The 22,538-nt window shown below is 42.2% G+C and overlaps 2 protein-coding genes and 1 long non-coding RNA gene across 11 annotated transcripts in view; 1 reads left to right on the plus strand and 2 right to left on the minus strand.

Annotated features, from left to right (window-relative positions):
- GPR176 (G protein-coupled receptor 176) overlaps positions 1 to 18,240 on the minus strand; it is a 32,143-nt gene extending 13,903 nt beyond the window's left edge. Inside the window, exon 1 of one of the 2 annotated variants that reach the window (XM_071427054.1) lies at positions 17,040 to 18,240. In XM_071427054.1, the coding sequence (XP_071283155.1) occupies positions 17,040 to 17,268 (229 nt within the window). In that variant the 5' untranslated portion in view covers positions 17,269 to 18,240. The remainder of the gene's footprint in view (positions 1 to 17,039) is intronic. The other variant, XM_071427053.1, reaches the window with a different exon arrangement.
- A 1,864-nt stretch (positions 18,241 to 20,104) lies between these two features.
- On the minus strand, positions 20,105 to 22,036 carry LOC139590040 (uncharacterized). Of its 2 annotated transcripts, none has more exons than XR_011679214.1 (2): positions 21,848 to 22,036; positions 20,105 to 20,380 (listed from the first exon to the last, which is right to left on the minus strand). It is a non-coding gene; the product is annotated as an uncharacterized lncRNA (long non-coding RNA). The 2 variants fall into 2 exon arrangements; XR_011679213.1 differs by having other exon boundaries at positions 20,105 to 20,383.
- Positions 22,037 to 22,093: 57 nt separating this feature from the next.
- EIF2AK4 (eukaryotic translation initiation factor 2 alpha kinase 4) overlaps positions 22,094 to 22,538 on the plus strand; it is a 38,605-nt gene continuing 38,160 nt past the window's right edge. For 2 of the 7 annotated variants that reach the window (XR_011679211.1, XR_011679210.1), the window contains exon 1: positions 22,094 to 22,396. Coding sequence is in view for 4 of the 7 variants with exons in the window: in XM_071427058.1 (XP_071283159.1) it covers positions 22,244 to 22,396 (153 nt within the window). In the remaining 3 variants the exon portion in view is untranslated. The remainder of the gene's footprint in view (positions 22,397 to 22,538) is intronic. The other 5 variants (XR_011679209.1, XM_071427058.1, XM_071427056.1 and 2 more) reach the window with 3 other exon arrangements.

Genomic DNA, 22,538 nt, shown 5'->3' on the forward strand with positions numbered 1-22,538 from the left:
TGTGTATATATATATATATATATATATATATATGTATATGTATGCATGTATGACCTGATAAGGTGAATCATGTATTAATTAGCCCTATGCATGTAAAAATTAAATTAACCTAAGACAGATGCAGCATACAGCTAACCCTGTAAAGGACAGCAGCCTACAGTAGAAATGAGAAGGAGGCTCCATATGTGCTTGTCCTACCTCTTCACCAAAGAGGATACACAGCACACAGGCAGTGACTTGACTGGGGCAAATCAGCAAGTGGGTGCATCAAACCACTTACAGCTTGCTGTGTTTTCCAACACACACAGACAAATACATGCTCATTAGCAAAGCTTTCCATGGTTCTTGCATCTGTTCTCTGCAGCCATCTCAAAAACAACATTTCTTGTTGTGACACAGGCAGTAAATCCACAAATAACCAAGATATTAGTTGCTGTATGATTGACCTCTGCTCATTAAACATTCAACCCATTTACTGCTACAAATCAAGGCATGTATTACTTATATTTCATATTTTGTATTTTTACACTTCTCACATATTTTTTCCCTTTTGCTTTCCTACAAAAACCACCATGTCACACTGGTTGGGAATGTTTGGATGACATATTTATGTAATTGCTCCTCTCTTGTACTGAGTCACCCACTGTCAGCAGGTGAAAATGTATAGTATCTCTCTATGCCACATGGAAACAAGCAAAAGTAAAAACAATTCAGCAATTTTTCTTGACTTCAGTAGACAAAGTAGCAACAAAACCATATTCCAAATATCTATAGTAATTTCAGCTTTTCCATTAAGGGACTAAAATATGTCCTTAACACACAAAAAAGCCTTCAAGTTGTACTGCCATTGCCTGGATGTAATATTTCAGTAATAACTATATAATTAGTCTTGTTACCTTAAAAGCAAACATGGACATACTTTGTACCTTCAGGGTATGGAATATGAAGAGCAAGATAAGGATCCCATATTTCAATAGTCCCTCAAAAATCACTATGACAAATCCAAAAGATCTTCCAAGATAGCAGAGACAAGAAAAAGCTCTTGTTTATTTAATTACAGGGGTTTTGGCATACTTCAACTTGTGACCTTAATACAAGAAAGAGTAGTGGATCCTTTCCTGAGCCATTTAGGGATTTGTCTGTGGAGACCTGCAACAGAAATACCAACATCAGTCTGAATGAAATGCAAACAGAACAAATAAGTGTGAAAGCATCAGCAGAAGCAGCAAAGCCAGAATGCTTTATTAAAAGAATGTTAAAAGAATGTCATGTATGGATAAAACAAAGACACCTCTGACAGCAATTCTTAGACCACAGTAACAATATTACATCTGATAGAGGCAGTACAAACCTGTTCTGCATTTTTTCTTGGTCTTGGTCAATTTAAGCTGTTGCACATGAAAGACTAAATTCTTCCTTATCAAAGTGGTTTTGATAATTTTCAGATGAAGCCTTTCAGAAGCAATCAAAGATTTAGCTTTTCTTAACCACACATTATTTTTGATATGGACAACATTTCAGTTGTTTCACAGAATGGTTGGAGTTGGAAGAGACCTCTGGAGATCATCCAGTCCAACCCCCTGGTAAGGCAGGTTCACCCAGAGCAGGTTGCAGAGGATCACATCCAGACAGGTTTTGAACATCTCCAGGGAAGGAGACTCCACACTCTCTCATGGCAGATTGGTCCAGTGTTCTGTCATCCTCAAAGCAAAGGAGTTTTGCCACATATTCAGATGGAATTTCCTATGTTTCAAGTTGTGCCCCTTCTCCTGTCACGGGGCACCACTAAAAAGCGTCTGGCCCCATCCTCTTTACATTTGCCCTTAAGATATTTATATGCATTGATAAAACATATTCTCAAAACATACCATCTTGATTCATTTATGATGAAGGTTACTTGAATCTTTAGATCACGTTTATTTCACCATTATACTCATTTGTATCAACAATGCCCACAACAACAACTTAATAAATACATTCACAAATACAAATGTAAAATCACTTCATAATAAAACAGCACAGTTGTATTATTTGGATTTGGAATGTGTTTGGGTTGTTTTATTAGAATAAGTTATTAGGCATAAAACTAGTACTGGAAATAAGCAAATCACATCAAAAACAAATGAGAAATGGATTGAAAAATAAAAAGTGGAATAGTTTAAAAAAAACCAACGAACAGTAGTGCATATGGTGAACAATGTCATATAACTAAATTACTCTCAGGTTTTGTTAACAAACTCTCAGGCTTGTTATCACTGAAGTTCCAAAATCAAACCATCACCATGCTTACACTAAGAAAATACTATGAATGAATCTTAAACACAAAGAAATTAATATGACTTGTTTTTCTCATGTTAATTCAATCTAGGACATTTTATTCAAAAAACTTATCAAGAAAAAGGCATTCCAGAAATTCTCTTTACCTAAGAGACATTGTAAGAAACCATTCAGTTATTGAAGTGCCAATACAAGCATCAGTAATGCTTAATGAGGAGACACTCAAACAGCAGCACAATCCACTGTCAGAGGTTACCTTGACTTTTTCTGATTTTCCAGTGGGAGACAACCCATTGTCAGTAACTGTTCAAAACAATTTGCTTCTAGATGTGTATTGGGGAACACTACATGAGAATCACTGTGTAAACTTCAAGGGTAAGTTTAATACAAGCAAACAGAAGGCTACACTGTAATAATAATTCAAGATTGCATAATTGTAATAATCTCTCATATTTTGAAAATTATATAAATACAGCAGGAAAAATAGCTGCTTCTATATAATAAGATAATAATAATATCTTATAAGATGCTTTCATTTTAGCAAACCAGCATATGGATTTCTTTCAGATTCTGTTGAAATGATCCCTTTTTTTTTTTTTTTAAGGTATTTATTACCATCAGATTGCAACACTCCAGTGCTTTCCTAGAAAAATATTCATGGTTTCACAGGAAACCATGTGACAACCCTTTGCCCTGCCCTGACAACCCACTTGTCTGTACACAGAAACCTGTGAATGCTCCATATCCATGATCCACTTGGATCTCTGTGCTAATACTGTAAGAGTGACACAAACTGTAATGCTGCTTTAAAAGCTTTAATTTATGAGAAGTGCATTCAGAAGCAACCTCTTTTCTAAGAGCACAGTAAAGAAAGCCTTCAGCAGTCAAGTAACAAACTTGAAATTTAAACAGTATGTGATCTAGACTGAAAGCAAAGAAAGAAAAAACAAAGGGCCCATGGCGTTCTAGTGAGAGGCTACAGTTGCCTCTGGAGCCTACTCAATTAAAAATTAACTGCAGAAATTAGCACTGTAATGCTGTCAAAAAAATCACTGCATCAGAACTCAAAGGCATTGTTAAACCCTGACTCGTTCAACCATGGCTCCTCGGAGCTGCTCGAGAGAGCACAGTGGAACCTGCACCCTGAGGAGAGCAAGGCATCCCAGCCTGCATCCCCAGCAGGATTTACATGGCTTCCCTGATGCCTGCAAAATTGTTTCTAGTGGAGATTATTAATTTCTTTGTTCACGCCTCACTGTTCCAACAGCAATCAATCAAAAACTACTGGTATTTTAAGGACAGAAAAGTTAATTTACTGCTTCAAGCTTTATTGGCAAAATATGCTAATAGGGATGGAACTGACAACTACAATGGCTATATAAATTTTTCAGAAAGCATCTGAATGCATCATCATTGTATGCATCAATCAAAAAAAAGTATTGAACTATTAATGTTTGAGTTGTATATACATTACTGGCTTTAAATTCCTGATTAATAGCCTATTTATAATAGTCTTAATCTGACAGTACAGAGTGGTTAGACTAAACAATGCATCCATTATTTCACATTTAATTCACAACATGTCTGAGGGCTTAGATTTTTTTTTTTTTGTGGGTTTGGTTTGGTTTTTTGTTTGTTTTGGTTTGTTTTAAGAAAAGCAGCTCTTCCAGATGAAACACATGGCTAGTGATTTCTACTACAGGGGGCATTACAATATGATGTCAGACACTTAGCTTTTTTTTTTTGCAATGTTTTGAAACACACAGACCATAGATGTACCTGCCTAGGTACAGAAAGCTCCCTTATAGGCATCAGTACAAGCCACTACTCTCTCAAGGCTAATGTGACTTGAAAATGATATTCTGAAAAGAAAATGGAAATTAAAAGTAAATTTTATATGGCCGTACGCTAAGAGAATTGGGGAATGAACCAATGGACTATTTTCATTTATTGGAAATGAGGAGATTTAATTGGGAAGCATTTTTATACATTCTGTTTTTGCCATCCCACTGATCCCAGGCTGCCTGATTTATGAAGTAGTAGTGAAATATTTCATAACTAGCTTCCCTTTGCTGAGATGATAGTTTATCGGTAGGAAATACCAGAAGATTTACATTATAAATTTATGTTTATCTTAGAAAAGATAAAACCATAACAAAATGCAAAACCGAGACCTGAAGCCACTTTTGATCCTTGAAGCAAGCACTGCCAATGAATTTGGCTGTCCCAATACTTACTTAGAGGAACATGATCATAAAGCTACACCTTACTGCCCCCTCAAACATGCTAAGTCTGTGACAAGTCCTGAGAGGAAAGCAGGACTTGCAGGTCATCTCTGACTCTCCCTGCTATGGACAACAGAATGAAGAGAAAATGGGCAGTTTTCCTCTACTCTTCCATCAGGTTAATAAATCAAAGTAATGCAACCCATAAAAGAAGGAGGCAGGTGTTTTTCTTTGGAATACAAAAGTGGGGGGAAAGGGAGAGAGGAAGAGACTTCCCTCCTGTATGCATCTCACACATGGCAAGTCCAAGCTCTGCTGGGAATATTAAGAGAGTGTCAGCCTCCCAGAGACACAAAGTCAGAAACTGCTCTGTATTATTCTGATCACCATTTTTAAGTCTCTCTGCAACAAAGGACCTAGGCCAAGCTGCCAGCAGATGCTTCTTGTGTCACCAACTCACTCCTTACATCACCTGTCGTGCCCCCAGTGTGACCAGCACTGGCAGACCCCAGTGTTCCTCTCCACAGCCTACCAGAGGAATCAGAAGGTGTTGTCTGGGTAATTACATTTCTTTCAAATATCACATTTAGATGAATGATGTACATTGATAGTACAATTACCAAATTTCCACTGCTCTGAAAAAATATAAAAACTGTCATCCAATGCAACTGGCATTGAAATTATTTCCCTCCTCTATTCTAACTTATGTTAACTGATTTTTTTACCTATTCTACATTACTGAGAAACAGGACAATTGTTGAAAAAGAAATGTGCAGCTCTGCCTCTTTGTCCACATATTTAGGGTAATTTTAGGGTAATATTTTTTTATTTCTAAGCATTCTTTATGACATTTAAAACCATGAAGATCCTCAAAGACTATTTTCATGCTGTATTTGTTGGCTACCAAAGATATAAGTGGGTAATTTTTTTTCTCTAAATCCATTTTCTTTCAAATGCTTTAAAGCACTTGAGCATATTTCCACTATACCTCTAGTCTACACAGATGGGATAGAGCAGTTCTGGAGCAGTCACTGCTCTAGACATGGCACTGAGCTTCCTGGCACCTACTTTCCTTTGTGAAGGAAAACCAAAGCATACTCCCTAAGAACTAGCTAACGTACTACTAGTCTGAGACTCGTATTTCATGCTGCTGTCACAGCAGTTACCATGCCAAAAACAACAAATCTAAAAAAAAAACTCGAACTGCACTCAGTCGGTTTAGCACCAAAACAGTAAAAAGGCTACAGGAAAAAGGAGATGTAAAAAACCTCTTTGGTCTGCCTGCTTCTTTTCCATAGACCAAGGTAAATTTGTGCAACTCACCTTCATATCTACAGTCAGATTTCAGTCTTTATTCCAGTTCTTTACAGGTTTTGCAACAGAGTTTAAAAAAGCACAGAATTTTTTTTTATTGCATGCTCCTGTGATGATCTCAGTTTATAATCAATCTTAGGGAACCCCTAAGCAGCAGCAAATTGTTTAAAAGACTTTCCATATCATGGCAGAATTATTCCACATAGTGGCAGTGTCTCATTAATCAGAATAACTAAAAGCACTCAACAACCAGCAGGGATTTTCTAATTAAGACTCTTCCAGTGTAGTGAATCATTTTTCAAATAAAAATTTATTATAAAGTAAGTTGACTGAAACACGATAGAAGTGTGTAGGAGGGAGAGGGGGGATGTGGGTGTGGGGAGGGGGGGGTTTCTAAAATCAGAAGTATATGAATATTTTCTTTCTAGAGCTTCCAAAGGTAGAACCTGGCCATTGTCTACAATGAGAGACCACAAATAGGAGGAGTATTGAGATAAGATCACAGTATTCCCTAAGAAGCCATGTTACCTTTGGAAGTCACTTATGGCCCAATTTTGCAAAAGCAGAGGAGGATTCTTTGGGTGGGTATCCCAAGCCCGATACTCAGCAGATGGTGACCATCCATCTGTATGGCTTCTCAGGACAGACAGCCAAAACTCACTCATCATTTTGAACAATTTCAGCTGTATGATTCTCTGTGCACATCACAACCATTGCTCCTTCTGCTACCTTCACATACTCTGACTTCTTTTACTCTTTCCTTTGCTCTCTGGACTTTAGTATCTCTTTTCTTCTACTGACTGTGTTTTAAAAAACAAATTTAAAAAAAAGGATGTCTTTGCTGTCCTATTACAAAGGCTTGTTACAGTCAGAGAAATTCTAGTGTGGTGGCAATTTATTCTTTTTTTCAAATAAAAGTGCAGACATAGAATACTGAATACTTAATAGAATACTTAACCAAATCTTACATAAACACTAGAGAACTGCAGTGGATGAAAATAAGGATAACAGATAACAATTTTTATAAGTGGAGTAAAAGAACATTCTGTAATAGACTATTGAGTTCTACAGCTTTTTCTGTAAGTATAATAATAATTCTGCTGACCTGTACATGATGTTCCTTTCAATGTTCTCATTTTCTATTAATGCATCAATGTTTGTGTGGACTGGGCAAAATAAGCCTCTATCTTTTAAAATATGGGCTCAAAAAAAGCCACGGACATGTCAGAGAACAGTATGTTGTATGTGGCAACATCCCCCTGTAATTCCATGATGATTAGCAGTCATATACACAGTGTTACTGTACACATACAGGTCCTCTCCCAGACTAACTTAGGCAAGATGGAGACACAACATGTCAATAAAAAAAAAGGATGGATGCTGTGTCCAGGCATCACAGGCTATCTGTGCATGCCAAACAAAATAGGATGAATGCTTATCTCTCTGTGCTGGGAGAACATGTAACAAACAAAGGGCAATCACACAGGGCAGGTGGCACAGCTGTTTTGCCCAGGAAAGAGAGGAGCAGGGGGAAGGCCAAGCAAGACAGGTGAGTTCAGCCCTAGCCTGCTTCCTTTGGTAGCTATGTGCTCTGGGTAAGTGGGAGTTTGGTGAGGCTACTCCGAGCATTTGCCAAGCAGCTACATCTTAATTTACTGCTAAGCACTAAACACAGCCACCACCCTACAGTACAGCAGGAGGACAGCAATCTTAGTCACTGAAGCAAAAAGACAAGCTAAATTAATAAAACCTTTAAAAACTAACATGTTAAGCTCAATGTGCCAGCCAAATTCCAAAAAGAAACAATGTTATTGGCCAGAGCACAATATATGTGATTACCTGCTCAGGGGCAGAGAAGTCCCTAATTCAGACTGATACAATCCAAAGGGGTTGTAGCTAATGCTCCTCTGAAAAAGAAATGGGAAATAAACAGCCTAATACCACAAATGGAAAAGGCAAATCAGACAACTCTTTTTCTTCTAGATACTCCTAAAAAATTACAGCTATTAAAGTGAAAAAAAAACCACCTTATCTCAGTGGTTTCCACTTGTTCCAATTAATTCAGGCAATAGCAGAAGAAAATGTATTTTAGCCCCTTTTATGACTGACTTTTTTGTTTGTTCTATGGTATCAAAGAAATTATCTAGTTGTGCCACACAAAATATAGGTACAACCAAAGTAAGGTGTGGTGGGATCTGGAAACATGCCAAGTGACACAAGGTTTGTGGACAAAGATACAAGAGATTACACAAGAAGCAAGATCACTTTGTATTTTATCAGTCTTCTGGAAGAAATTCATGAGTCTTTGTATGGAATTGCTTTGACAGACAAGAAAATAAGTCAAAGGTGGTAGAAAAAAGCAGACTAAAAATAGTCTCTGTTTCCCAAACAACTAGAGGCTTTTTTCCCCCATCCCAAGAGAACTGGCAGAACAGAAGGAAGGACCGTATTTCCTAGGATCCAGATTATTTGTAATGGAAAGGAATGTCAATTACAGCATAGAATATCATAACTAATAAACCATTTTAAAAGGCAGCAGTCCACAGCGATTTCCCAGCAATTGCCAATGACAGCAAGAGCATGAGCTGAGAATAAGACAATCAGAGCTCTCCCTGCCATCACCATTCCAGCTTCACTGCTGCTTTTGTTACCACCATAATGCCATTTGCATTGTCTGGCTAAACTCATGCCTTACCATGAGAGGTTACACAATTTCTTATTCAGCCAGACTTTCAGTCCAGGATATTTTCCTTATTGCAATGTTTCTGTGGAAGCTGGCTGACTACAAGGCACCAGTTCTTCTCCCTGCTTCCAGCAGCTAAATCTAATTTAAAGATGCTAAAAATAAAAAAGGCTTACATGTAACAGTACTGTTCAGAAAACAAGAAGCTGTATTTCCTGCAGGGAGAGCATTTAATCAGCAGTGAGATGAACAAAGGTACAATACAATAATTGTTTCACTAGTATTTCTGCCATTTGCAAACTTTCTAGCAGTACCTACCCCACTATCAAAACATTTTGAGAACTTGTTCCTCGTTGGATATTGAGACAGCAAGTATAGGAAACATAACATGGAGAAATCCCAAGTCTTTGGGCATCCAATTTAGCTATTGCCCCAGTGAGCTCCCATACTGGACACCCAAGACTATTTAGAGTCATTTACAAATTCTGTGATGGGATCAAAAACAAGGACAACAGGAAAACAAAACATTACTTTGGTAATATGGAAAATTTTCCTTAAATATATACAGGATGTATATAAAATCTTTTTTTTTTTCTGCAAAGCACTTCACATTGATATTCCCACTAGTGTGCATCTCCTATATGATCTCAGAGTCTCATCTTAACCAAATATCAAAGAGTCTTGTAGCCTATATTAGGAAATATTCACCTCCATGAAGGAGCAGGGAGACAGCAAGTGTGGGAACCTCAAAATCCTACTCAGAGAAAGGAGCTCCCGTCCCAAAAGCTCCCCATAAAACCAGACTACATGCCAAAGCCAGTAACACAGATTTTATTTAACAATGTATGTGAGGTAGAAAGAAATAGAAAAGAGAGAGGGAGCAGTGGAGAAATCAAGTAGAAAATAGTCACCACCTGTGGATCCAGTGATATTCTGTTGGTCCTTCTTCACCCTGGGCTTCTCAGTGGTGGGGATCTCAAGGTCATTCAAAACATTTTGCTATTTATACATCCTAGCAAACAAAGGAATTAATGCTCATTGACTACACAGTTCTCTTATTCTGTTGGCTATATTATTTCCTCACCTCTAAGGCTAATAAGTGCACGTGCTTATTCTCTCTCTTCTTTTGAGCTGGTGGGCTGTGAGTTGGTGGTTGCAATCCGCCCCTGCCAGAATTACCTTTTAGGGAATCTGAGCTGATTTCAGCACAGTTGCTGAGTTGGCTGTCCTTGAGGCTTGTAAATCCAGCATTATTTGAGCCCATTACCAGTGATAGATTCTTCTCCCCAAGCTTTTCTAACATGTCCCTAGGTCTGAGATAACACCTGGACAATAGTATCTCCTTTATCTTATCTCAAGTTCCCACTGTGGTGACTTATCTTACAGTCCAAGCTCCAGGTATCCAGCCATGGTGGTTTGGATAGGAAAAAGTGCATGAGATCAGTGGGAAAATGAGATAAAAGGCATCTATAAATTGGCATTTAGTTCATACACTGGTCTGGCCACACCCTGCACCTGATCAGCACAGTCTGTCCCACCTTGTCATTAAACTCCATTGCCAACTCTTCTCATGGGTGAGGAGCTCTCTCCTCCATGGAGCTGTGAGCAAACAGAAATCCAAGTGCAGTAACTGGGGAAAGACCATGGGACATCAGGGCTGATGCATCAAGATGGCAGTGCCTGGAGAGACAGAGTGAGCATTTGTGTGAGCGTGTTCAGTGTGTGATCATGACTGACAACCAAGCCAGACCAGCCAGCAAGAAGGAGATGCTCAGGAAGCCAATGCTGGTGTGGCCATAGGTGTGATCCAGGTAACCAGGGGGGACAAAAGGGCTCTGAGAGGACCAGGAGCTCCAAACCAGCTCCTGGAGAAAGCCATCTACATCTGTGTGTCTGTGTGTGAGGCAACTGGGAGACAAGAGGATCCCAGGCCAGCTACTGGGCAGACTGGGAGTCTAGGACCAGCTGCTACAGAGTGATCCATATTGGCTTATATATCCATATACTTATATATTTTATACTAATGGGCTTTCATCCTTCCCCAGAGAGGGGAAAAGGATGAGGCCATTGATACACCTTGTATCTGCCTGAATGCTGCATTTTCTTGCTGTGTCAGTCTGTGTGGCTGCTCATGGGTAATAGGTATAGATGTATTGTTTGCATGTGAGCCTCTTAGGAATGCGTGCTCAGCCTTGCTATTGCTCATTCTGAGGACATGGAGCTGCAGCAGGAACACCTCTACTGGCCTACAGGATTCTGCAGCACAGCCAGCACCTTTTGTGGAGATGTATACAATTTCCTAGATCTTGAAAAATGTTCCTCAGTGGCAAACGTACTTTTTCCAACATCACAGAAAAAAGAAATTAAAGATGAACAGAATAGAGAAAAACCCCTCATTTAAGAGCTCATGACACCTTCCTAATAGCAAGCCACTAAATGAAATCTGTAACAGAACTAACACTATTTAAAATTCTTGCTAAGTGCATGGGTTCATTCATGCCTGAAACACTAACTTACTGCCCATGACATCAATACAAAATCTCGGATCTAGATTTTCACTGAAGTTCAAAACAATCAAGTGATACACACCAGCAGGTGTTTCAGCAACTGTAACTCACAATAAAAAGCAAATCATGACATCCAGTCACTTAGTTAAAGAGCTGTGGTTCATAGCTCTCATTAAAGTGTTCACAGGGGAGTACAGACAGTAAAATGACTGGTATGAATCAGTTTCTCCCTAAACAGCAGCAGTCTGCAACTTCCTCATGAGGGGAGCCAGAGGGGCAGGCACTGATCTCTTCTCTGTGACCACCAGTGACAGGATCTGAGAGAATGGCCTGAAGCTGTCAGAGAAGGTGCAGATTGGATATCAGGAAAAGGTTCTTCATCCAGTGGGTGGTTGGGTACTGACTGGAACAGACTCCCCAGGGAAGTGGACACAGCAGCAGAGCTCAAGAAGCATTTGGAAAATACTCTCAGGCACATGGTGTAATTCTTGGGGCTGTCATGTGTAGGACCAGGAGTCAGACTCGATGATCCTTGTGGGTCCCTTCCAACTCAGGATATTCTGTGATTCTAGGATAAATGGGATCAATGGCTGTCTACAAGGCACCAGTTTAACATCCTTGACACACATGATCTTTAGAGACATTGGTTAACCCCCCCCCAATACATGTCTGAGGAACTCTTCATCACACAGTTCCCCACAGTATCAGGCATATGCATTTCAGGTATAAATCATTGCATCTCATACTTCCAGGCTAGGTAAAGGGCTGTTTTCCCAAAGCCTCTCTTTTAAAAGGCAGCAGCAGTGCTACCTGAAGGGCCCCTCAGCCAAAGCCAGACAAGGCACCTCTGCAGAAGCTCGGGGAGAAGAGAGGTCTCCATGGCAACAGGAGCCCCAGCACTCTCACAGCCCCTCTTCTTCATCCTTTCCTCAAACTCAATTTTTCTTCCAAAGAGAATTGCTTAGCAGTTCAACTGAACACACATAAAAAACAAAAGCATAACATCTCTTCCACATTGACTTTATCAAGGTGCATCCTGGACGGGACATAACTGCTGCACAGTCCATGACTCCTGAGGCTCAGAACCACCCATACAAAACTGCAGGGGAAAATTATTACTACAATGTTATGGTACTGCAAGATGGTAATACTACGCAGTTAGTAGTACATGCAACCACCACTCATAGCATCATTTGCCTGATGCTTCCTTTGAGACTTGATTTTCAGTCACCTTTTGCTTTGCCAAACTTTATTTCAGCTAATCAGCAACTAAATTAATCTATGCAAACTCGATGTTTTAGAAGATTTCATCTAGGGCACTTCTTATAAGTGTGATACCAGTGAAACAAAACATCGTAATTCCCATCCCCAAACTTTTTTGTTTCTTACCATCAGGTAACTCTATCCTTTTTTGTGGGCATAGCTATAAATTTTGGCTGGAGCTCTTGCAGACATGATCCTCATTCTTTAAAAATTCTCTCAGTCTAGCCTTGAGTCATATATCTGCAGTATTTTTTACTTCAAGATTCCCTGCTCCATTCTTTACAGAAGATGCCTATGGCAAGCTTTACTGGTAGCTATTAAAAAATAGATATTCTATTCCTTGTGCTAACATACATTTGCCTTTACAAACATTAGGCAAATGTTTGTAAACATTAGGTAAATGTTTGTTACCTAGGGTGTCTTACTTCAGGTTTGTACCGATAAGGGACCTATCCCTTTAAAAATTAGTTGCTGCAATACTGTTTTACATCTCTCTGCACAGATACCAAGACAAGGAGAAGATCAGTTTCAGGGGCAGAGGGAGACTGGGAAATCCTCATGAAAAGGAGCAAGCCTGTCCTACAGGACAATGGGAAGGCAGCAGAGGTTCACTCTGCACACCTCTTTCAAAGCACATAATTTTCCTTCAAAACATGGCTGGAAACCAGGAGGCAACCAATCCAACCCATGGCTTTCCAAAATGCACTATAACCACTGAAACAGAGTTGGAACTTTAGCAGAGCATCCTCAGCCTTTCCAGTTAAATTTCCTTCTGTACAGGACAGATTTAGGAAGCTGAAAGAGTAAGTAACATAGAGCCTAATTCCCCAAACCTCAAATAAGGCACTGATCTAAAATGTCTGGGAAAGCTTCCTGGATTTGGGATTATGTGGGATACAGCTAGTAAAAAATGCATAGAAAGTAAGATGCATATTCATTCTGGGGAGTAGACATCAGCACTAAAGACATTTCCTTTCTCGTTGTAAATTGCATCAATTTTGTGTGTGTGGATTTTTTTCCTAAACGACTTACAATAATTATTTTTTTAAAGAAGAAATTCAGTTTTATATAATATGAAAATTGTGAACATACTCAGCCTCAGGAACAAAAGTTGATTCTCATACCCTGGAAATATGAAAAGAACAGAAACTCCAACCCAGTAAAGGGGAAATTTCAGTTAGATATATGGAAGAATAAACTGTGAGGGTGGTGAGACACTGGAACAGATTGCCCAGGGAAGTTGTGGATGCCCTGCTCCTGGAAGTGTTCAGGGCTAGGTTGGATGGAGCATTGAGCAGCCTGCTCTAACTAAGGGTGTCCCTGCCCATGGCAGGGGTGCTAGAATGAGATGACCTTTAAGGTCCTTTCCAACCCAAACACTTTTGCATTATAATTCTACAATGGGATATAATCTCACCTAAACCTGACATGACATGAGCATTCAGTTACACCTGTCAGTAAAAACACAACTCATAAGCTCCTCTACTTATCTGCTGCAACTTTATATGCAAGTAAGTAAACCGTGGGAAGTCCATGTTCAGAGAGAGAGCCCACATCCTCATCTGCCTCAAAACTCTTATTTCTGGTCTTCCTTTCCATTTTCCTGAGAAGGTGCTATTGTCCACTGCATTTCAGCCATCATTTTTATCTCCCTTTCCAACTAAGGTCACTGTGCACACTGGTTCCAAGAGCTCTTTGGAGACCCTCTTCATTTCCAAGATCTCACCCTACTGCTCGCACTCAACTGAAAGAGGCTGCAGCCACCTTTAGTGACCTCTCCCCACCAAAACTCAGAAGTGATACACTCTCCTTCTTCTTTCAAAGCTGAAGTAATAATTAGTCTATGCATACTGATTCCTTCTAACAGCAAGAGAAAAATACACCTCGCAGATCAGTATTGCTGTACTCCTATATTCACCGCAAAAATGATCTCAGGAATCTTCTTTGATAAAAAGAAAGCTATTAAAACTTTAGTCACTTGGAAAGGGAGCCATATGTCATTCCAAGCTTAAAATAAAGAAAAAGAAAAAAAAAATTTGACTCTTCCTTGCCTTCAGTAGATATAATGAAACACTCAAAACGGCACTGTTCTGTCATATCACAGTGAGAACTAACACAAGAATTTATCCTAGTGTCCCAAGTCTTTCCACAGGACTCAAATAAAGGTCTTAAATGGGAGAAAAGAAAACCATAACAGGCATCTCTCTCACAGCTGAAAACATTCTTGTGCACAGCAGGGACCTAAATTAAATTCACAACACCAACTGCGATTCTTCCCTCTTGCAGGACCTGGACCTCTCCATGCTGCACACTCCTGCTAATGTCAGACCCCTGCAATCATTATCAAGACTGGGTGAGTCATACAGGTTTGTTCCATTTCAAGCTGAATTTTTTTTTCCTTTAAAAGGGTAATTAATGCTATTTTATCAATAGCAAAGTGCTTGGGCAAGCACTGATGATGTGAAATGCACAAGCTGCACATCCACCCAAACCAGAAAGGATTCAAACCCGCACATGCTACCCCTGAGGGGTGTGACCCTATCTCAGGCTTTAGGGAGAAGGTCTGTCTCATCCACCTACTGAAGGGCTGCCCCTCTGCAAAGAAGAACCTGGGACTCACTAGGGCAAAGAACTGCTGTTCTGCAGCTTAGCAGGGGGGCTCACATGATGGAGAAAAGAGCTGGATGCCACTCATGCTCCAAGGACCATAGCAGAGGATAAATGACAATTAACAGCATTTCTGGAAGCATTAAGTGTGAGGCAAATAACCACTTGTTATCCTTTGCTGACACAGAGATACTGTACATCCAAAACTCCTGGCAACATATGAGAGATGTGGCTTTCTTTCCATTCAGTAAAAAAGAAATAGTAGTACATTCATTGGGTTGATATGGGAAGACATTTTTAAAGATTCCAAAGTTCTCAGCTGTTATGATACTGTGTATCATCAATGTTTTAAATTAGCACTTCAGGGACACAGGGAGACTAGTAGCAAAGGCTACTAGTTTCAAAAAAATAGTTTAGATTGGTTTCCATCACTGTAAATGCATGAGGCCCACTGCTAACATTTGTCATTGGACTAGTGCACTTTCATAATTAAAAAAGTATATTATTTCCTCCCCTGTTTAGCTCTTTGACAGGCCTGGAAAAGTTATTGATCTGGAAATTTCATCAGCCTCCCAGCCATCCAATCAGCAAATAAACCCCTTGTGACATTTTGAAATGTTTTCTCCATGTCTTGAAAACAAATTACAGGAGGCCAAACCATAACTTACATTAATCTTGCAAAATTTGTACCAATGGTATTTTTTGGTTGGTTGGTTGGTTTGTTGGTTTTTTAGAACTCCTAGCTGCTGAAGGAATGACTACGTGATAATGTCTCTTTTCTTCTTCAAATAATTTTGGAGGATCCATGCTCATGAAACAGGATCTGGACATATGACTCAAATTTATTCTCTCTAAGGTTCAAAACCCAAAAAAAGAAAGAATTAAAATTCTAGCTTTCTTCATCTAGTCTTGTTATTTTAGGACACTGTTTGCTGGCTATTTTTTTGTGCCAGGTACTACCCAACATAGAAAAAGCCACAGAGTACCTATGATATTAAAAGTATCCTTTCCCCACACTATATGCCAAGAAGAAAAAAAAGCAAGAACCGTGAGGATTATCTCCACTGCACAGAGGAATAGTTGATGCCAAAAAACTCAGTGATTTACAGTAAGAGCCAGTAAGTCCATTGTTGACTGGGACATGGCTATGCTTATCATCTTCTTAAAACTTATTTAAGGAATATTACTTATTAAGGAATGTTACCAAAAGGATATAGATATTAGAATTTATTACCATGACCACAAAAATGGACTTTAGCATTACTCAGGATCAGGAAAATCCAAAAAATCCAAAACAAATCCTTGATAAAATGAGCCAATGCCCGTCAGCAAATTCCTGATTAACTCCCTTAAGAAAAGCTGGGTGCTTTCTCACTCAAGCCCTGTGTGTAAAGCCTTGAATGATTGAGGTAGTAGTGACATTTTACTGAAATCCAACTTACTTATCTCCCAAACAGTGCTAACTTGACTCACCATAAGGCTTATTTTGCCTTAGACTTTTGTTTTGGAATTTTTTTCTTTTTTTTTTTTTTTTTGCTAAGAAATGCGCACATATTCCTAACAAAATTTGGAGTAAGCATCAAGAAAGCAAATGTACACACATTTGTAAAATTATATAGCAATACCTTACAACCACATATGATTCATATGACAACACATGATTCCTACTGTAAAGCAAGATTGCACGTGGTTATACATATTTACAGTATAAAGTACTTCTAAAGGATTTATTTAAAATCTGGGGGACACAAATGCCAAATTACTGCAGAGTGAAACAGAAATTCAGCAAAACTTGTTTTAAAACACTCCACACCCTTGTTTATGTTAAAGAGAACAGATCCCATTGCAGCTGAAAATAAACACGTCATGAACCCATCTAAATTTTGCCCGTTTAAATTCTAGTAGAGAAGGTTACTAAGTAATACATACGTCTAATGTACAATGTAATGTATCCATGACGAATACATTTTACGGCAACAGCTTTTACACATCAAAACCTACAAGGAACTTTAAATCATACACCTGAGGACCAGAAATGCAGCAAGAAGAGTCACGAAGGCAACCAGTGATGCCAGGTACCTTTTGGTCTGCAGTCCCTGACCGCAAGGATTTAAACCAAAAATTAAATAAAATCAACTAGGAACTCCAGCAACTCTCACTCACCCAGCAAAGAGCCCACAAAGATGACAACCTGCACGGTGGTGGTGAAGTGCCGGTAGCTCTGCTCCTCGCCGTGCTCCTCGCTCTTCACGGCGCCCGCCTCGCTGACATTCCCGCCCTGCCACACCATCTGCCCGGCCGAGGCGTTGCCCGTCTCCAGAGCTCCGGTGACAGCCTGGGACGGGGCATGGTCGCTTTCATTCACCAGCACCCAGCTTCTGTCGTACCCCATGGCGAGGTTCTGCCTTCCTTGCTGCCCCCTAATAACACCGGTTGTCCAGCCCTTGTCTTTAGTGAATGAATGGAGCCCACAGGCAAACAGACGCTTCTGAGGATAAAGCCCGGTCTCTGCCTCTCGGAGGCATCTTCACCACATTCCTGTGTCCCGAGAAGCAGGGCTGGCTGTTCGCGTTGTCACCTAGTAAGTCATGACAGCCAGTAAACAAAAACAGAAAACAAACCAGGCTTCTCCTTCCAATCAGATGTGCCATAGTTTTTGCTTCACCCCGCCACAGGTCTCCTCAGCATGTTTTACCGCAATATGCGAGAGAGAAGGAATCGTGGTCCCCAGAATCACATCCCGCACCGCGGCTCATCCTCCCTCCGCTGCCGAGGGTCGCGGCGCGGCCGCCGCGCACACGCTCGCACGGCCACGGGCTCACTGCACAGCAAAACCGGCCGGCAAAACTGGGGAGACACCAACTCTGTCCCCCCACGGCACTCTCAGCGTTGACTCAGGCTTTGCTCACAGCCCTGAGAGAGGAAGAGCACGGCTTTCCCCGTGGCACACCTGCTCCCTCTCTCTCCTCTGCTCCTGCCCGCTCCGCCCGTGGCGAGACACGGCTCCCTCCCGTCTCTCTGCTGGCTCTGCGCGGCGCCGGACGCCGCGGAGACCCTCGCACAGCGTCCAGAGAGGCCAGCGACTGCTCAGGGGCTGCCCCTGCGCTCCCGCTGTTCCTCGGGGAAAATGAGCTGGGGTTTGGATCGCAAGGCGGGGGGCGCTCGAGCGATCCGCACGATCCTGGCGCGCCCCGCGCTGAGCGCGGCTGGCAGCGGCAGCCCTGCTCCTTCGTGCTCCCACATCCCGGCGCGGGCGCCGAGCCCCTGCGGCCCCGGACAGCCAAACCCTGCGGCCATCCCGAGCCGGGGAAAGCGGGAGCCGCCGGCGCGCCGCGCTCCCCAGGGCGGGCGCGCCGCCATCACGTAACGCGGCCGCGGCGCTCGGCGCCGCCGCCATTTCGCTCGGGGGCTGTGGGAGCGGGCGGGCGCCTTTTAAACCGGTGTTTTGAAACAGGTCCCTAATGCTGATGACAGACTGTCAAAAGAAGATGCTGCGTTCTACATACGCATGTTACTTGTTAAAATAGTTTTTTTTTCTAAATGTATAATTTTCCAGAAAAGCTCTTAAGTGGTTGTAATAAGGGCATTGATTCTACAGATGATGTGCCTCCATATGGTGGATACACGTTTGCCTTTAATTTGGAGACTAGTGCTAGTTAAAAATTAAGCCAAAAAGGTTTTTTCAGCCACTAGCTGCCAGTCTGGAAGTGCCCTGGGAAGAGGAGCTATCCATGTGCTCAGCCCTGGCAGAGCAGGGCTTCCTCAGGCACCCCAGGCCCATGAGATGTGTTCCAGTAACATTCGCCCGTTCTCCTGCGATGTGAACTTCAGTGATCCAGGACAGAGCTAGGTGCTGTGCCATGGGTTCAAAGACACTTGCTGACCACAGGGATAGGGGACTGCCATTGCCCCATCCCACCACAGATCCTGGAGGCTGTTGGCCAAGCCTCTGCTTGTACCTCCATGTGTTTGGGCCCAGCCATTTGCAGCCTCCTCTCATTCCTCTAGGAGTTCATTGCTCCAGCCACTTGTCTAGTAATTCACATCTCTGACTCACTCTGATTGTGGCCTCAGACTCACTCACCCTCCTACCTTTTCCTCTCACACATAACTCATTCACTTTGTCCACCCAGTCCCATTTCCCCCCACTTTCTAGGCAATAATCAGCAGCTTTCACCATGCTTTCCCTTTATCTTTCCTTTCCCAAACAGGCCTTTTCCTCCTTTTGGCCTCCAGCATTCTTGTGGCCAGTGTCTGTAACCAGAGTCTGACCTCAGTCCCTTCACCTCCCAGTCACCTGCAAGGTGCTTTTCCTCACACAGCTGTCCCTTTCTTCAGTTCCTCCATTGGTATGGAATGATGACCAAGGAGCCAGGCAAGAGTTAATGCTTACTGTCTACAGCCTACACTGTGTACCCTCTGCATTGTCTTTGCATAGATCTACATAGCCAAGAAAGATTGAGCTGGCAAAAGGAAGAGGTCCTGTGGGCATAGGATGGTTTGGGTTTGAAATAGGAATGGAACAGAACAGAAGTAAATTGCACAGCTGGAACTTTGAAGGACACCATGGCCAAAAAAGAAATCTTTGTCTGATTAAAAGTCATTTAAATATTAAAATGCTCATGTCTGCATATGCTAATAAGCTTAATGAAGTACATGCTACCACATAAATGACTGCATTATTCAATGCTCTGCTTAGACCATGCTATAGGTAACTTAGAAATAGGGGGATCAGATTGCACTGTATGTAAGGAGGGCAGATCTGTTAGGAGAAACACCCTTAAAGACCTCAGAGACAGTTCTCAGGCTACTCTCCTCTCCCTCCATCCAAGTGGAGATGCTGTCTTGGTAAGCATGTACCTGCTATTATTATTATTATTATTATTACCCAAGTTGACACAATGTTATCATTAGAGCTCTATCATAGTTTGTGCATTTATTCAGACTGTTTCTGTTGCTTCAATAAACCACATTATTTGTGAATCTGCTCATGGAAGTTCCCATTGAACATGACCATGTCATGCTAATTTGGTTATAATCGGAATAAGCCCAGCTGCATGCAGCCCCTCTGATCTCTGAAGACTGGCTGGAATACAAGAGGTTTTATTTTCTGCCAAATTTCTTACTCTTAACACTCAGAACCTTTTTCCTCCCTCTTGCACTTCATAGGAAGACTGACTTCCCCTCACCATGCACGTGGGGAAGTGAAAGCACATTCTCACAAACCATTTAAATTTTATTTGCTAGAATTAAATTTTAATGTTGTGGGAGAGAGTTTTAAATTTTGCCTTAAATCTTGGAAGGGAAGCTTCTATCCAGATGCAGTCTGGCACATGTTTGAGGCCGGTGGATGTTCATCGTATTCCAGTAAATCTGTGCTGAGCATGTGAAGACTCCCTGCAGTAATGTAATTTGGTTCAGTTCATGCAGGTTTCCAGAAGGTTAGCTAGCAAAGCCACAGCACTGAAAAAAGGTTGTCTCTTCCTCATCAAATTTTCACACTCCTGCTGGAGTACAAGATTTTTAAAAACAAATTCTTAAAATGTTTTTATGATTATGTTATTTTACTCTGGCTTTCTTCTTAGAAACAATGAATCATTATAGAAGTAATTAAGGGGAAAAAATAGTTTGAGGTAGACATCTGGTCTAGAGCACTTCATCTTAACTGGTTAAAATTTTGCCAAGTCACAAAGTAGGGGAAAGTCAGGCAGCTTTAAAAGGCATACTGTTATCTGGCCCACCCACTGCTATGCAGTGTAACAGGGGAGAATTTCCCGTGTGGTGGGCTGTGTGCCCCACACCACATGCTTGGGAAGTATAAACCCATAATTGCTGTTAAAAGAAATTTTGCTGACATTTCTTAATTACTTACTGCATCACCGAGGCATTCTTGCTGTGCATTTGTGTGGGAGAGAAGATGAATCTCTGGCCTGGACTTTTTTATTTCCAGTCTTTAACGCAGGGAAACTTTTTATTTATTATATACAAATTGATAATGAGCATACCCAATTGTACCAGAGGAAACTCCAGTGATCAGTTACAGTGCCCCAGGTCACGCATGACTGAGCAAAAGGATGTCTCTGTTGTTGCTAGATAAACACTAAAGAGCTTTGGTCTGTTTCCAGGCCACTTCCCACCAAAAAGCAGATGAGATAGAAGGACCCTGCCACTAAAGACACATTCCAGGAATGGTGAGGAACAAAGACCAGCATCACAAGAGTGATACAATTTAACACTTGGTTTTCATTTGATACTAACGACACTCTTTAAGTGCCACTGAAAGATAAAGTATGCGTGGAACAAGCTTTCAATTTCAGAAGTACAAATTGAGGGCTATAGAAACCAATCATTAGTGTAAATGAGTGGTTTCTTTATAACAGAAAGTCTGTACCCAAAGGTCACGGAGTAAAGTCAAAGTCACCAAAACTACTTTCCTATATCTGGGTGCGTGGTAGCAACCTGCAGACTACTGTAACTTTTTTTTTTTTTTTTTTTTTTTTTTTTTGGCTGGGGATTACTCACTAATAGATAAGCTTGTATGAATTTACTTGGGGTTTCTTTATGAAGATCCCAAAACTTTAAAGGCTCCCTCTCGTGGCAGGTCTTTTCAGTAGTTACCGTGTGAAGTGACCGAAGGAAAGCACATTTTCTTTGGTTGTCACTGCTCCCCTGACAGCCCCCAGCTGCCTCCCTCTAGCAGGTCCCACCAAGGACACCCGCCTCCCTGTTTTGTTCGCAGTTCAACCAAAGACTGTTCGCCCTCCACCTGCTATTACTCCCTACTGCAGCTGTCAGTGGAAGCCTTTCTACAGTTTTCACGGGAACTTGTATCCTGCCCCAGCTCTACATGAAATCTATACTGAAATCCGTGGTTATTTTTTCCCTTTTGTGACTCTTTCTCAAGGTCAGTTCAAAAAAATCTACAGAGTAGACAACTGTCTTTGCTGTGTATCTCTGTAATGCAGATATACCTGGAGGCATATCCTGTGGGAGCTCAGACCGGACATTAGAAGAGGTTCTTCACCCAGAGGGTGGTTGGTCACCAGAACAGGTTCCCAGGGAAGTGGCAGTGGCACCGAGTCTCCCAGAGTTTGGACAGTGCTCTTAGTCACACTGTTTCGTTTAGGGAGTCCCGTGAGGAGCAGGGCGTTTCACTCGGCGATCCTTAGGGTTCCGTTCCACCTCGACACACACCTTCCTGCAGACGAAGCACGGGGCCCCACGCGGTGCCGGCGGCGCCGGTCCCCGGCTCCTCCTCCTCCTGCCGCCGCGGCGGAGGCGGTGCCGGGCCGCGCTCCGGCTCCGGTCCCAGGGCGGCAGCGCGGGGCCCGCCATGGCCGCTGCGCGCCCCCGCCGGCAGCGCTGACATGGCCCGGGCCAGCGGCGGGCGGCAGCTGCCGGCGGAGCTCGCTGCGGAGCCGCCGGAGAGTTACCAGCTGCGGCAGGAGAACGAGCTCCAGGTGCTGGAGTCCATTTACGGGCAGGACTTCCAGGACCTGCGGCAGAGCCAGGCCTGGAAGGTAGCGAGCGGGGTCCGCGCACAGCGCGCCGGGCGCGGGGCGGAGGCGCAGCGGGCCGGGCCGGGCCGGTGCGGGTTCGGTGCGGAGCGGGGCCGGACGGCTGCGGGGGCGCGGCCGGCGCTGCCTCGCTGGGGCCGCTCCG

This window comes from Agelaius tricolor, unplaced genomic scaffold (assembly GCF_023055355.1).
Source record: "Agelaius tricolor isolate 1412-34295 unplaced genomic scaffold, bAgeTri1.0.p SCAF_5, whole genome shotgun sequence".
NCBI lineage: Eukaryota > Metazoa > Chordata > Aves > Passeriformes > Icteridae > Agelaius > Agelaius tricolor.